Below are 16558 nucleotides of genomic sequence, written 5' to 3' on the forward strand. Positions count from 1 at the left end.
GGCCGTGGAGGACAAGGGGTGGGAGAGGAAGTGACCCCTTGCTGAGTATATCTTTTAGTATAGTTTTGACACTGGGAATCATATTAACACTTTCTATATTCAAAAATGGAGGTGAAATGCACAAGAAGAGAAATTAAATATTACTACCATCAGAAACAAATGGACTGAACTGCAGGAAGGAATGAATAGCATAACCATTATGAAAGGAGGACAGCTACCAATCTAGTAACTTTTGAACACAATATTGTTACTATGTATACCTGCATTCTAAAGAAAAAACAAATTGTGAACTCTTCTTACTACTGTTTTTCATAGTGTAACAATTTTGTATGTGCAGTAGTGTTGAATAAATGAATAAATGTAATAATAGTGAATGCCTGTGTTCTCCCTGCAGAAAAGGAAGACCCAAATAAGAAAAGGAGAAGGCAAGGAAGAATTCTGTAAGGGATGGAGTGTGTGTGTGTGTGTGTGTGTGTGTGTGTGTGTGTGTGTGTGTAGGTGTAGTGAAGAGAAGAAGAGAGAAACCCTTTTACTGAAAGGGACTGGAAGAAATGACCTCTCAGTAGCAATGGGAACACATTAACACTCAGATCATAGTTTCCAAATATCATTCCCCAACAAAAAGCAAACATGATTCCTTAGAGAAATAGCTGATTTCAGGAATGGGGCAGAGAAAAAGCAAAGTGGGCTTGAAACATTTTCTTGTGCCTAAAAAGAGTCTTTTCTCAAAGTTATGGAAATATGGGGGCTCAGTCAGTTAAGCATCTGACTTTTGACTTTGGTTCAGTCATGATCTCATGGTTCGTGGGATCAAGCCCTGTGTGTGGCTCTAGGCTGACAGAGCCTGTTTGAGAGTCTTCTCTCCCTCTGTCTCTGCCCCTCCCCAGCTTTGTGCTCTCTCTCTTTCTCCAACTAAATGAATAAACATCAAGAAAAATGATGGAAACATGTCAAAAGGCACAGGTTACAAGGGTTCACCTTTCCAAAGTTGGAACAATTTGGGCATCAAAATAAATTCAGTAATGACTTAGAACCCTTTCAATAATATAAGAGCCCATGTATTCATATAGGTAAATAATAAATAGGAAAAGCACTTTCTTAGAAAAGAATGCAAACTCATAAGTGTAAGTAGAATAATGGAGTGAGAAATCAACATGTGCAAACATAATAATCATTGATTCAGGCAAGATTCAATGGTTGCTAAGATAAATTGATAAAAGTTTGATGAGAAATAATACATTTTCATAGTCTAAAAACATCTCTGCATGATTTATTTATTAACTACAAAAGGCAAGTGATTTTGAAATACATTTGGCAGACCCCACCTTAACCACATGATCAAAGTTAACATGTCCAATAACAGGTATATGGATATGATAGAATTATGTGCACTGAGAAGGACCCAGCATCACACACACACACACACACACACACACACACATACACACACACACACCACTTTTGTGCTATTCCTGACAAGTGTGCAAGAGGAAACTTGAAACAGACCCAAATTAAGGGACATTCTACAAAATAATTGACCTGTGTTCTTCCAAGAAAGAAAAAAGGAAGGAAGGAAGGAAGGAAGGAAGGAAGGAAGGAAGGAAGGAAAGAAGGAAGGAAGGAAAGAAGGAAGGGAAGGAGGGAGGGAGGAAAGAAAAAAAGAAAAAGAAATTAATGACATGAAAGACCAAAGGATTGTTCCAGATTAAGAGATCCAATATGGGTGACAAATAGATTCAATGCCTGACCCTGGATAGGTTTTAGGACTGGAAAAAAAAATTGCTGTAATGACATTATTGGAACAATGGATGAGTTGAAATAGGTACTGAAGATAAGATTGTTGTATCGTATGAATTAATATTTCGTGAATTTGACAACTGTACTTTGGTTGTGTAAGAAAATGGAAACATACACAAAAGTATTTAGGGATAAAGCACATCATGCCTGCAGTTCCCTCTCAAGTTTCAGGGAAAAACGATGAAAGAAAGAGATGATGATCTATCAAATGTGGCAAAATGTTAACAGCTGGTGGCTCTGAGGAGAAGGTATGAGGGAGTTCTTTCCACTTTCAAATTATCTGCAAGTTTGAAATTATTTCAAATAGAAAGTTAAAAAAACAGGTAGGAGGAAACTATAAGGGGAAAATGTTGATCTTTCTTTCTAACACCTAGAAATCACCATCGTTGTTTTGAGGGAAAAAACGGATTTAGAACTCTATACCCCGCTTCCAAATGTCAAGACAGGTTGTGGTGAAGGGGTAGGTAGTGAAGGGTAGGTAGAAGCCAGTTTGCTTGGGGGAGCTTGTTTGGGGGAGCAGGGTGTGTGGTCAATGTTGCAGCCTTGGGAAGGGTTAACTTGGACAGTTCAGGATTCAGACTAGAGCCAGTAGTAGCTGAAGGGGACCCAGGTCACCAGATGTGGAGGGCAGTGCCCATGTTCCTTCTAAAACCTAATATGCTGATGAGCGTGACGTTTTCCCGTTTTTATTCCACTTGTAACATATTCAACCTAGTATCCTATAGTAACCTATTTAACATTCAGACACCCACATGGTTCTGGGGAGCAGAGAGGCAGTAATTTTTAAAAGGGAGGGGGAGGGGGAGGGACTCAAATATAGTAAAATTCTTAAATTTCTCATTATATTCTTATGTTCAAAAGCCATTGCTTAACAAGGAAAGCCACGTGTTTGGTTTGCATTTGGAATTATGCTTTCATGAATATACCTGAGATTCTTTTCTATGGCCTAAACAAATATTGGGTTGTGAAACTGTGACAGGTCTTAATGAAGTGGATTAAGGCATTTCTTACATTGACATTTTCATAGAATGAAATAAACATTGTAATCTTTTTACAGAACGCTCTCATATCAGGCCATGATTTTATTTGCTACCTGTTCAGAATATCAAGTTTTTGCATTTCTTGAGATGGTAATGTACTTTTGTGAACAAGTTGATAGGACACAAGTCATCCCTGAGTTATTTATAATAGTACTTAGAGCAAACTTGTCAAAGATTCTTCTCAAAGATTATTTTGGATCCCGAGGAGGTATATTTAGTAACTGTATTGAATAAGCTGTCACCTAACACAACATTTCATTGATTTATTTGTATTATTTTTGTATCTCACTGCAGGCAGAGAATTCAGCATTGGCTTTGGAAAATGAAAATCAAAGGGAACAGTATGAGAGATGTCTTGATGAGGTAAGTGGAGTAGAAAGGCTCTTCACAAAAGGCTGAACTATTTAGGATTCCCTTGGTCAGATCTTAATATAGGTCTGTTAGCAGCCTCCACAGAACATTAGCATTTTGATCTCCAAAGGAAGGTTGCAAACATGTATGTGGACACTGAGAAGGAAGGTCAGCCTCTCCCTCCCTCCCTCTTCCCTTCTCTTCCTATTTCACTGTACAGGCATCTGTAAATTCCTTTTGGTTACTACTTAATATTCTTGTGGCACAGTTGAGGTATGCCTCACTGTATGATAAATTTCTTCCGCCCAGTAAGTGTGATTCCAGGCTGTGAATGAGAAAAGCTATGTCAAGGCACGCTGCATCGCCAGTTGGATGCCGTGTCTGAAAAAGCAAACCCTCGATGTAGTGGGTGGGGATGACGTTCACAGTTGGCAGCCAGAGGGAAAGGATCAGTAGATTGAGAACAAGCCACAAAGAGAAAGGGAAGTGAGGAAGAAAATTTGAACAGAGTGGAAGAAGACAGAGCCACACGTGTGAGTAAACCCGATAAGTATTATTTGATGATAATAAAGAGACGAAGGCAAGGATGGTGGGAAAGGGGAAAATTGAAGAGTGTGTGGGGCCCTCGTTCTGCTCACAGCCATTCCCCTCACACTCCACCCCGGATCATACCCTCAGCCCCCGCTGGCTCATCCAACCGGGATTGGCTTTTCACCTCACAGACACGCTCTCATCTGGGATTTTGTTGGCGACTGTGGTTATTACTTTAACGGGATGGCTTTTTTAGTCATCTGTCCAAATAAAGATAAAACTAGCATATATCTGTCTGTTCATCTTAAGGTTTGTTATGAAATGCTGACACAGGTTTTAAGAAAGTATGAAAAGCTATGTTTAATCGCATTCCATTACCTTACTGGTGGAAACTAGCATATATATATCTTCAGTCTTTTTCTCCTCACTAACAATTAGGAAAATATTTTCCAAAAAACCCCTCTTGATCTTTCTTCCCCTTCCCCACACTGTCCCGGGAGGTGACAGGTGACGCCATAAAGAACACAGGTTCGAATCCCAGTTATGACATCATTGCTGCCACCTTACACCTTCCCCCCCTCCCTCCAAACCCAAAGTGGCCTCTCTCCTCAGAGTTGCAGTTGGGGCTGCTGTTTTCCTCCACCGGGGATTCTCAAAATGTGACCCCTGAACCCAGCAGCATCAGCCTCACCTGGGAAGTTGTTAGAAACGCAGATTCTGAGGCCCCACAACAGACATCCAGACTAAGGGACTCTGGGAGCGGGCCCAGCAATCTGTGTGTTCACAGGCCCTGCAAGCAATGCTGATACACCCTACAGTTTGAGACCCACTGTCTTCATAGCCGGGACCACCTTGCCTTATGGTTACTGATGTGTGGTTGAAGAACCCTCACCATGTTTCCAGAAAGTTCTTTAATTGTTTAATATTTCTAGCCATATGTATTAGTTACTCAAGAAAAATGGCATTTGCAGTACTCTGCCCTGTCAGGACTTAAAAAGACTCAGAATCATCTTTACAAGGCCCCAAATTGAAAGAATAGCTGAAGTAAGTTGACATAAGTGGGGAACGATGACTCAGTCTAGCAAAGCCAGTTTAGCACTTCTAAACCCTGTCCCCTAGGCTCTTGGTCCAACAAAGTTTAGGGCAAGAAAGACCAGATACATCCAAGGATATTGAAAGAAACAGATATTGCCCTTGGGCCATATGTATCGATCAGCCAGGTTTCACTTCAACCTCCTGTACAGAATTTCTGAGAAAACCATATCTGTATTCAGAAGTCAAATTTATGTGAATCACACCATAGAAACTTCTTATTTGTCCCAGTTCTCCCACTGGTCATCCCTCCCTATCACTCAAAAAGCTCACAGCACTTCTTCATGGAAACTCATAGTCTTCTTTTCCATATGCTCCCTCTGCCAGCATGCTGAAGGTTTTGTCAGGATGTGTCGAGCCAACCATAATTTTTCATCCACAGAACCATTTCGCGTAGAGTTTCTTCTGAAGACAGAATTTTTAGAGGGAGAGTCCCTCTGTTCTTGATTGCAAAAATTAACTGTTGCCAAAGAGGTGATTGGCAGCTCAGAACCCCTCTTAGCAGTACAGATGTTTTGTATTCATGATACTGGCCCCTGATTACACATGCCAGTTGTTTTGAAACTAATTGCATGAGGGTAGACAATCCATTTCCATGCATTGTAAGAGAACGTTCTCAAAGGGGTAGTTGAGTGTAGTAATAATGCCAACTGGAAATTGTTTTCAAGGCTTTTTAGACTAATTAGACAAACTAACAAGGTAAGGCCTCGTGTACGCTATTTCCTTGCTAGTGGGTTTCATAAAACATACACAAGTGGGTATAATCTAAATTTAAAATGTGCTTCAATCCCTTTTGCACTGATTGTTATTTTCTGGGAAAAGAAGAACATGTTGAGGATTTGAGAAAAACGCTTGGGAGTAGGAAATCCCCTCTGTGTATTCTTAAAAAGGGGTATGTTTATTAGAAGGACGCAGAGCCACATCCAGACACACACACGGGCTTGCCAGAACACACGCATGCCCACACACTTCACCACTTCACATCGCCTCTGCTGCTACCTAGATCCTCATCTCCTTGCCTTGCAATACAAAGGCAACACCAAGGATTTCTTAAGCAGGTTGGAGGTTTTCATGTTTGAGTCTAGTTTCTTCATCTAGCTGTTTGACATACAGTTTGCTAGCAAACAGTGAATTTCTGTTTATTCTCACTAATGCTTTGTCCATAGTTCCTTTAGAACTGACTAATTCCCATGGACAGAAGGATAATGACACATATAAAAATAAGCAAAAGAACATTTTCTCAAACCATTGCCTTACATCTAGATGGATTCAGTCTATCCTATAAGTATTTGTTGTGTGTCAGTGTCACGCAGACCTGGAAAGTCAAGGTGGTCCCAGCCTGGCAGAAGAAGTGAGGGGGATGCTTAATCACAGAAGAATGAAATGAGAGACACTCACACAGAAAATGAGGTGCACTGGGGCCTTTGAGAACATATAAGACAGTCACCAAAGAGCAGGAGAGACAGTGGGTGAGTCAGCAGTGAAGGGGGCAGAACTGAAAGGGCGTCTTTAGCCAAAGGAGATGGAGCAGGTGAAGTCCAAGTGATTCTCACCCTTAGCTGCACTTCAGAGTTACCTGGGGAGGTTTAAGAATACTGCCAACTGGGCTTCACCTTGGAGATTTTGATCCAATTCTAGTCTAAAGTGGGGCCTGGGTGTTAGAAATTTTGAAGACTCCAGGGAGTTGCAATATTCAGCCAAGATTAAGAACCGTTGCACTTAGGCCCTCTGAATGCTATGCTTTCGAGAACATTGTCAGAAAGTGCCAGTAAGAAGATAGAAGCTCTTCCAAACTTGGATATGATGATAGAAGAGCAACAGACCCATGTGGAAATTTTGGGTTATTTCTAGTTCCTCAACAGTATCTGAGCAAGCAAAAAGTAAATCCTGTCAAAGTGTGTTTTTGGGCCCATTCTGCAGAAAGATGTGCAGCAATTGCTAAACATGCAGATGTTCAAAGCACAAAAGACCTCGAATAGCCAAAGCAATCTTGAAAAAAGAAAAACAAAGGTGGAGGCATCATAATTATGGACTTCAAGCTATATTCCAAAGGCGTAGTCACCAAGATGGCGTGGTACTGGCACACAAACAGACACATAGATCAGTGGAAGAGAAGAGAAAACCCAGAAATGGCCCCACAACTATATGGTCAACTGATCTTTGACAAAATAGGAAAGAATATCCTAAGGGAAAAAACAGTCTCTTCAACAAGTGGTGCTGGGAGAACTGGACAGCAATATGCAGAAGAATGAAACCAGACCACTTACACCATATACAAAAATTAATTCAGTATGCATAAAAGACCTAAATGTGAGGCCAAAATCCTAGGGGAGAACACAGGCAGCAACCTCTTTGACATCAGCCACAGCAACTTCTCACTCGATACATCTTCTGTGGCAAAGGAAAGAAGCAAAATGAACTATTGGGACCTCATCAAGATAAAAAGCTCTGCACAGCAAAGGAAACAATCAACAAAATTAAAAGGCAACCGACAGAATGGGAGAAGATATTTGCAAATGACATATCTGATAAAGGATTAGTATCCAAAATCAACACCCCCTCCCCAAATAATTCAATTTAAAAAATAGGCAGAAGACATGAATAGACATTTTTCTGCAGAAGACATCCAGATGGCTAACCGACACATTAAAAGATGCTCAACATCGTTCATCATCAGGGAAATGCAAATCAAATCTACAATGAGATATCACCTCACACCTGTCCAAATGGCTAAAATTAACACAGGAAACAACAGGTGTTGGTGACGATGTGGAGAAAGGGGAACGCTCTTACACTGTTGGTGGGAATGCAAACTGGTGCAGCCAGTCTGTAAAACAGTATGGAGATCCCCCAAAAAGTTAAAAATAGAACTACGCCATGACCCAGCAATTGCACTACAAGGTATTTACCCAGAGGATACAAAAATACGGATTCAAAGGGATACATGCATCTGGATGTTTATAGCAGCATTATCTACAATAGCCAAAGTATGAAAAGAGCCCAAATGTCCACTGACGATGAATGGATAAAGAAGATGTGGTCTATGTATGCAAAGGAATATTAGTCAGCCATCAAAAAATGAAATCTTGCCATTTGCAACCACGTGGATGGAACTAGAGTGTATTATGCCAAGCCAAATAAGTCAGTCAGAGAAAGACAAATATCATATGATTTCAGTAATATGTGTAATTTTATAAACAAAATAAATGAACATAGGAGGGAAAAAAGAGAGACAAACCAGAAAGGAGATGCTTAATATAGAGAACAAACTGAGGGTTACTCAAGGAGAGGTTGTAGAGGTAGGGGAGATGGGCTAAATGGGTAATACGGATTAAGGAGTGCACTTGTAATGAGCACTGGGTGTTACATATAAGTGATGAATCACTAAATTCTACACCTGAAACTAATATTACACTATATGAAAACTAACTGGAATTTAAATAAAAATTTGAAAAATAAATAAAAATGACGCAGAAAAAAATAAAAATACGTGCAGATCCTCATACCTCACTCAGTTAAATAGCTGAAAATCCAAGCAGAATGGAGTGTGAGGAAATTGGCCACCTAACAGATTTCCTAGGCAGAGCCTTTGCACACAGAAGTTAGAGAACCTGCCTTCCCCTTCAAACCATCAGAATAGGGCGAGTTCCTTATAGTCAGTGAGGATCCACATTTGAGGTCTTTGACTTTTCTGTGCTCTCTATTTCAGAGCACAATGGCAGGAAAAACTAGACTTTGGAGGTAGTTCAGTAAAAGAAAAAAAGAAGCCCCAGAATTTCTTTTAAACCAAGGCTAAATAAAGGCAATAGTACATTGTTAAGGGCAGTTCTGACCTTCCTCTCTGATTCCCATGCTGTAAGCCAGGACTTGTGGAATCATCAGACATTCTCAGTGCGTGTCCCTCACTTGGGTCCTAAGGAATCTTGAAAAGCAGTGTCTTATCGATGGAGATGGGGGATGATCCTGCTTGTGGCTTTCACATGCTTCAAATGCCCATTGCAAGAATGGACCAGGAAATCAACAGATAAGGGACCTCTTGTGTCTGCTCCAGACTCTAACCACCATGAAGCAGCACCCGTGTTCTATTCACCATTATTTCTCCAAGATCCAGCATAATCTGTAGCCCATACTATGCACTTGATGTGTATTTGTTGAATGACTAAATTAGTGAATGGAGATTACCAGCCCCAAATTAATTTCCCAGTTAATTTTCCCTGCAATCCCACATACACATTTAGATGATTTTCTCCCACTCCCAGTATTTTACAGAGCAAGTAAATAATATAGGTACTTAGTGATTCATATTTATACATGCATATTATAAACGCACACATGCAAACACTTCATTCCTATGTAAATAACATCTTTTATTCTCAAACCATTCTTCATTAACTACTTACCCGAAAATGCATTTTAGTCTTTGAAGTTCAAATGTTCAGATTCAGATCTAACTTTCATTGGGTGACTGCTTTTTATCAGGTACTGTCCACGGTGGTTTTTCCGGTTATAGTTATCATCTCATGCACTTTTCACCACTTGAGAGGTAGTCAGTTCCCCCCTCCTCCATAGATGTATAGAGTTAAGCTGCCCCCCCCCACCCCCATACATATCAGTGTATAATCAACACAGGCAGCATTTGAACCCAAGTCCTTCTCGTGATTCTGCCCAATACTCCACTCGCTCACCCCCAGCTGTCTCAGTATGATAAATCAAACTCAGAAGCATTGAAAATTTCTCCAAAGCACGATTTCCAAAACTTGTCCTTTCTTAACAAGGTTTTTAAAGGGGCGTGCCGGTAGGACACTTGCTCTGCATGATAAAAATAGCACCTGCAAGGATGAAAGCAGGACTGTGAGGCAGGAGGAGCCCTGTCAGAGCTTGGTGCATTTTGAGTTTCTCACTCTACCACCCTTGACCCAGCCCTGGCTGTCCTCTGGATGTGGTGAGGATTGGCTCCCTCTTGGAATAAGTGTGGTTTATTCCACACCAGTGTGACTTCACATCCAGCCTCAGGGATGATTTTGAAAGTAAGAGCAGACAATACCACAGCCCTGACTCCTCCCTCTGCCCACCTGCTTCCTGGGGAGTGCAGCGGCAACAGGGGACTGGGGGTGGGAGATGCCACCTGGAAGCCTGCTGGAGAAGAAGAAGAACAAAGACCTGTGTGGGTGGAAGATGAGCCCGGTATCAGAGGGGCTGGCTTGTCTGAGAGAATTCTTACCCAGGGGAAAAGAGAGGTTCCTGGGCTCTCTCCTTGGCATCTCGGGCTCCCCTATAGTCCTGCTCCACTGAGGCAGAGCAGGGAGGTCTCCACAGAGAGCCTAAGGCAGGTTGTTAAAACAAGCCAGAGGCTTAAGGACTGTCAGCTTTGCTCAGTGTGTCTCAAGTCCCCTTGGCCCAGCCCAGCTGCTATTTTTCCTTTCTTTGGAGAGAAAAGCTGTCAGGTGACACTGGAAGTTATTTGTTCTCATTAGCTGGGCCTGTGGGTGTGTGATTATTTGCAACCCAAGTGCTAAGGGCGTAATTCTATGATGAGGGCAGGGGCCCATTCCAGGGGTCATCTTGTGAACCTATTAGAGGTTGCAGGCGCAAGCTCCAAACAGCTGTTCTATTGATGCTTCGGGGAAGCTGGCTGTTAAAAGTAGTAATGAAACCCAGGAAACTGTCTTTATAGACAGTACCCGGGAAAGCATTTGTACAAACCGGCCTGCTCTTCTGCAGAAGACCTGCGAGTCCTTCTGGGTAATATAACCCCATGTCAGTAGGTAAAGAAATAATGCATTCGTGTATCTTTGTTCAATTATTAGGTAGAGCAATTGTCCAAAGTACCTGCCAGAAGGAGCTGTGTCAGAGATGGAGCCTATAGGGCAACATACTCGGATTGCAAAGATAGAACGTATTCCCTCCTGCGGGCTGTTACAGTTAGGATATTCATTTATGTCTCCCGTTAAATCATGGAGAGAGCTATTTTATGTGACCACTGTTCCACAGCCCGGTTTAAGTGAGGGACCAGTTTGGAGAAAGGAAAGAAAATATTGATATTAGGCAGTTTTATGAGACTGTAAATCAAATCCAAAGTTTGAGATCCAAAAGCATTAAATTATTTATGGTATGAATTAATTTGGGTGCCTTGTTCCTGATTCAAGCTGCGTGAATAGTTGAATTCTTCTGTTGTTGTATTTTTTTTTAATTTGCCAAGAATAAAATGGATGACCTCCAGTTTGACTTTAAATTCTCAGTGACTTACGAATTGGAATGAATGTTTAAAAACTGAAAGATTTTCAAGATGACACTATTGGTCAATTTGTAGGACTGAATAACATTTATCACTGTTATGATCATGTGTAAATTAAATGCTAAAGGAAAAAGAAAAAATTACCAGTTAAGGAAAATACGGTTTAATTTTGTCTGTGAGATTCCTTACATATGTTTCTTTAACTTGGGATGGACTTCAAAAAAATAAATCAATAATGCTTTTATTTCAAAACTATAGTTAGGTTTAATGAAAGGTCTCTCTAATTTGCTTAATATCAGCAATGTAAATTTGGCAAGGATTCTGATAGGAAAAAAAAACCTCTTCTGCCTACAGTCCAACTAATCAATTATAGGTAATCTGATTTTAATCATTTACTGCTTGTGCTGTGAATGCCTCCGAACCACAGTTGATGACAGCCTGTATTTTAATTTTCTGTGAGACTTATTGGTAGCCAACTGTCGTTAAGGATGCACTACTTTGTCAATATTGAGTCAAGAAACAATTAAGCACCATGAAAACATTCTTACCCTAATCTGTTCCACTATACTAGACAGGAGAACAAGCACACATAGTTGAGTATCACCAAAAAGAAATAGGTTATTAGGAGAAAAAGATGAAAGCGTGTCCGTCAGGCTTTGGTTGAATGTGAGAATTACCAAGATGATTACATGCCTATCACACTGTGTTATAATTGTGTTCTTGCAACTTCCTACTAGTTATATTCTCTTTGAACCAAGGAACACATTCCAGTCATCTAGCTTTGCAAATACTCTACATATTTATACTAAATAAATGAAGGAAGAAAGGAAGGAGACATTAGACATTCTCCTGATGTCTAAGACATTTAAATATTGCTCTTCAAGGCTATAAGTTTCAGTGATCACATTAAGTGTATACAGTTTATGTACTGCCTGAAAAACACTGTGTAATTCACCTGCCCACATTAATTTTATCAATAGTAGCTATATGGGTATATAGCTTCAAGGTTATGGTCAAGTTTAGTGAGTGGCTTCCTATATAGTGTTTTTGAAACCTGCAGGTGAAAAAGAAATGTTAGCACAAATGCACAGAGAAATGATGAATGGTTATCTAGAGAAAATGCCAGATCTTCAAAATACCAGAGACATGTTGCTAGTTTTATATGAGGCCCTTGGCTGGAATGGTGCACATACCCACTCCTAAACCATTCACTAAATGGAATTGCTGTGTTTGGTTTAAATTAATCAAGATTCACCTTCTTGGGTTGAGAGGGGCTTCTACTGAGGAGAGCTTCTCCTACTGCCCTAACTTGACTGATACCTGAAAAAAAAACTAGGGTTATGTTAATATATGAGTTAGAACTCCATATGTTTGCATATTGGAGGAAACTAAAAAAAAAAAAAAAAAAAAAAAGTAGACATTTATGTTTCCTCTCTCATAGAAGTATAGAGATAATGCAACTAACTCCCTATATCATCAGGGCCAGGCTCAGTGACTTTCACTGTCAAGGTGGCTGCTGAGGTTCCAGCTATCAGTTTTATATCCCAGACAGGAAAAGGAAGAAGAAGGGTGAGCCCTCTTCTTCTTAGATACTTTCTATAAGCCCAAGAAAAGTCTAGTTATAACTCATCAGTCAGAAGCTTGTCACAAAGTGACACTTAGCTACAAGGAAGGGTAGGGTATGTATTTGAATGTACTCAGCCAAAAAATCAGAGTTTATTACTTAGTAGAAAGGGGGAAATAGATACAAGAGTCACCAACTATCAGACTCTGCTACTGGTAGCAGTGACAAAAGGATGGCACAAATTAAGATATGGGGGATGTAAGAAGAACATAGGTAGAACGATGATTTGCTCTCATCCTTCACCATTCAAACCTATCTCTATTCCAAGTCATTTTAAATAGTGAAATAGTCACACAGCAGAAGTATAGGAAGGAGAGGCAAAGGACATTGTAAATCAGCAAAGTGTAGAAATTGTGTACAGATAATTAGGATTGTGTTTTACACTGTATCATTTTTTAGCCTTCTTGGAGTACTTTGCATATGAAAGGATATTATTTTTCCAAATATGGAAATGTGGAAGTCAAGGTATGAATGATCTTTCCAACCTAACCATCTTAATTAGCAACAAGGTCACCTTTGGAAAAAAGCAAAATATTACCTAGAAAGATAGGCCTATTATGAAAATAATCAGGTTCTCTACATGGGGAGGAAAGAGGCAAATAAGGAGCTAATTAGGTAGAATAAGCTGTGGGAAACACATTGGTAAATTAGAGTCTATGCATCTAAAGTCTCATTATTATAAATGGCAACTCTTTCTTTATTTTTTAAAGGTAGCCAACCAAGTTGTGCAAGCTCTGCTCACTCAAAAGGTAGGTCACTTTCTGACTTATTATTTTCAAGGTACTTATGTGAATAGGTTGGAACTCATATTGTCAAACTAGGAAATTGTGATTGATAGATGCAATACTTTTCTATTTATTCACTTAGGTTAAAATTGTGTGTGTTTTAGATGGGCATACAAAGTAACATCAGTGACCAATAGAATCCTAAAATTCAAACTCTTGGTAAAGTAATAGAAGATGAAAGATTACCATGCACCCATTTATTTGGTAAATACAGACATTAAATATATCAGCGGATCCTTCCAATTCCTATAAAATGAATAGCCTTCATGGACAGCATTAACAGAAGCCTAAAATTCAGGGAAGAGGTCTTAGAGGTTAGGGGAATTATTTAATTTTTCTGGGTCTTAGTTCCTCTTCTGTAGAGTGGGGATAACATTTCCCCCCTCCCAGAACTGCAGTGGCCATTCTTTGAAAGAAAGCACATAGGGGAGTTCCTATAGGGATTGGTTCATGGTAAATGGAAAAAAAAATGGCAGTGTTACATACTTGAAAGATGCTGACAGTAGATTTAAGCATTCTCACCACCAAACAAAGAAGCTACTGCGAGGTGTGGATGTGTTAGTTATTTTGATCTTGGTAATCATCCCACTCTGTAAGGTGTAGCACATCATCACATTTTACACTTTAAATATATACAGTTATATTTGTCAATTATTCCTCAATAAAGTTGAAGGATAAAAACAAGTGATGATTTTTGAGCATGAGATTTGTATGTCTTCTCCTATGCCATGTCCCTATTCTGGCTTCAGATAGTATGAAGATCAATCATGTCTTTGAGCCAGAATGGGCAGAGGGAGATAATTGCTCAAATTTGGCTGCTTTGGTCCATTTTATTGAAACTTTTCCATCTCTTTCTATAATGTTTTTCAGAAGCTAAATTCTAGTTCTTTCAGATTACTAAATCTGAAATTACCTCTCTGTGTATTCTGAATTACCTCTCTGTGAGATGGGGACTTCCTCTGTAAAAGAAAATCTTAGATCATGTGGCATATTCTGGAATACATGGTTAATGATAGCAAAATAATTTGTGACATTTTTTTTCATTAAACATAATTTTATTAGGGCTTGACCACTTCTCATGGAGATATGTAAATAAATATCGTTTTTAATTTACACTATGGAGGCCTTGTGATAATATTTTTTGCTAGATTTTCTTCTCAACTACTTTTGTTAAAATATCATGGCTTTCTGTTTCAAATGATTTTAACTGGTTCATATTTTGCATTAATATCACATAAATAAAGAGATTTAAGTACACCTATTAGGTTGAATTAGGTTCCAGTGTGAGTAACAGAGATCCAAAATAGTGGTAACTTAAATAACCTAAGCTATTATTTCTGTTTCATATCTAAATCTATAGGTAGGCAGTATAGGGTTGATACAGTGACTCTGCTCCATAAATTCCATGGGGTCTCTGGTTTCTATCTTGTTATTCTGTGGAATATGACCTTCTTTCCCAAGGTCACCTCAGGGTCCAAAATGGCTGCTTAGCTCCAGCCAACACATCCCCATTCCAGCCATCAGGAAGGAGGAAAACCTGAAACAAATGAAGGTAAAGGGCACACACTAGCTGCCTTTTAAGAGAGACTTCCAAAAGCTTTCTTACCTCCCTATTTACATCTCTTTGAACAGACCTTAGTCACACAGCCACACCTAAGGAAGCTGACAATGAAGCCTTTATCCTGGGTATGTGCCCAGCTGAAAATTGACTGTCATAGTATTGTGGAAAAATGGGAAAAACAGATTTTTTGTGCATCTCACAATTTCTGTCACAACATATTTGATTTTTTTTTTCTTTTTCAAAGGCTTTAATTTCTCATTTGCTTTCCTCCTGGTGGAAACTCTTTGCTCATTTAATTACAAACCTAGGAATGAAGGAAGCATTGTTGAGAGTTCTACGTGTAACTGTTGAAACCTTCTCGTGCCCATCTTTTTTAGTGGTGCCTCAGGAAAGAGAAGAGGAAGCCATCAGATACAATATAAAGGAAAATGGGACCTTCAGGTCAGCCACAAAAAAATAGCTACACAAATCCAAGTAATAACTAGTAAACAGATAAATCTACCTTGGTACCGTTAAGCAATAAGACATAGAAGACATGGTGCCGTGTGAGATAGCATACCTCGGGGACACTCTGAGGCAAAAAGAGATGCCAGGAGTTTCCAGGATTCCAAAAGAATCATGTTCTGCAGAAACGTGTGCTTCCTGGTTTTTATAGGGGCTGTAAAATTGCTACAAAAGGACTCAGATTTCTTTTTAATTAAGAGCATGATATAGGAAATAAAATGTACTCCAAATGCAGATGAAAAAACTGATTCTAAAGAGGTTGTAGCTGGCACAGAGTGAAAGCAGAAATCTTGAGTGATTTATCCAAGTCACACAAAAAAATTTGTTTTGAGGTGAAATTACAGTCATAAGCATGCAGTTTTAGAGTTTATTGTTTTGTTACGACACAAAGAAAATCTACCACGAACAACCAAAGAAACATTTTTCTGGCATCTCATGAATTGGCCAAGATAAGCATCTTGAAATAACAGAATGTACTTCTTTTTCCCAATACTGATAAAAAATTTTATTTCCACGAACTTATCACTTTCTGTTAAATGTACATATACTGTTCTAGTCAAGTAATTCAATTTATCTCAGAAACCTGTGGATTCCCTTAACACAGCAGATTGTCCATCCTTTAGATCAATAAAGCTAAAGTGACAATATTAAACCCAGCTCACTTCCATTTATGACTCCAAATCATAGGTCCAAGGCTACAAGTGCAAGTGAATCAATAATTCAGGCTTACCTCAAATTCTTGTCTGAAATATATTTTATCTTCATTAAGTCAATTACACTCACTGCAAATGTAACTGTCCTAGGTTCTTTACTGCCATAGGTTTTTCTGTTTTGTTTTGTTATGTTTTTGCCACTATCACCAAACTTCAAAGAAAATCTTTTTTCTTGTAGCCATTTTCCAGCATATCAACTTTAGCTTTGTCTGCATGTTCTTTAGAATAAGCAACTATTTATATGGTGTTTTTTGTTTTTTGTTTTCTTTTCCTACACGGCATAAGGTTCTGTGTGGTAGAACCCAGCAGTGCAGCCACTGGGTAG

General features: G+C 39.3%; 1 protein-coding gene across 5 annotated transcripts in view; it reads left to right on the top strand.

The window, feature by feature from the left end:
* Window positions 1-16558, top strand: part of NCKAP5 (NCK associated protein 5) — a 968925-nt gene that overhangs the window by 758620 nt on the left and 193747 nt on the right. For all 5 annotated transcript variants that reach the window (XM_060622495.3, XM_060622496.3, XM_060622500.3 and 2 more), the window contains 2 exons: window positions 3132-3200; window positions 13381-13419. In XM_060622495.3, coding sequence (XP_060478478.1) covers window positions 3132-3200; window positions 13381-13419 — 108 coding nt within the window. The remainder of the gene's footprint in view (window positions 1-3131; window positions 3201-13380; window positions 13420-16558) is intronic.

Source organism: Panthera onca, chromosome C1, assembly GCF_046562875.1.
Source record: "Panthera onca isolate mPanOnc1 chromosome C1, mPanOnc1 haplotype 2, whole genome shotgun sequence".
Classification (NCBI taxonomy): domain Eukaryota; kingdom Metazoa; phylum Chordata; class Mammalia; order Carnivora; family Felidae; genus Panthera; species Panthera onca.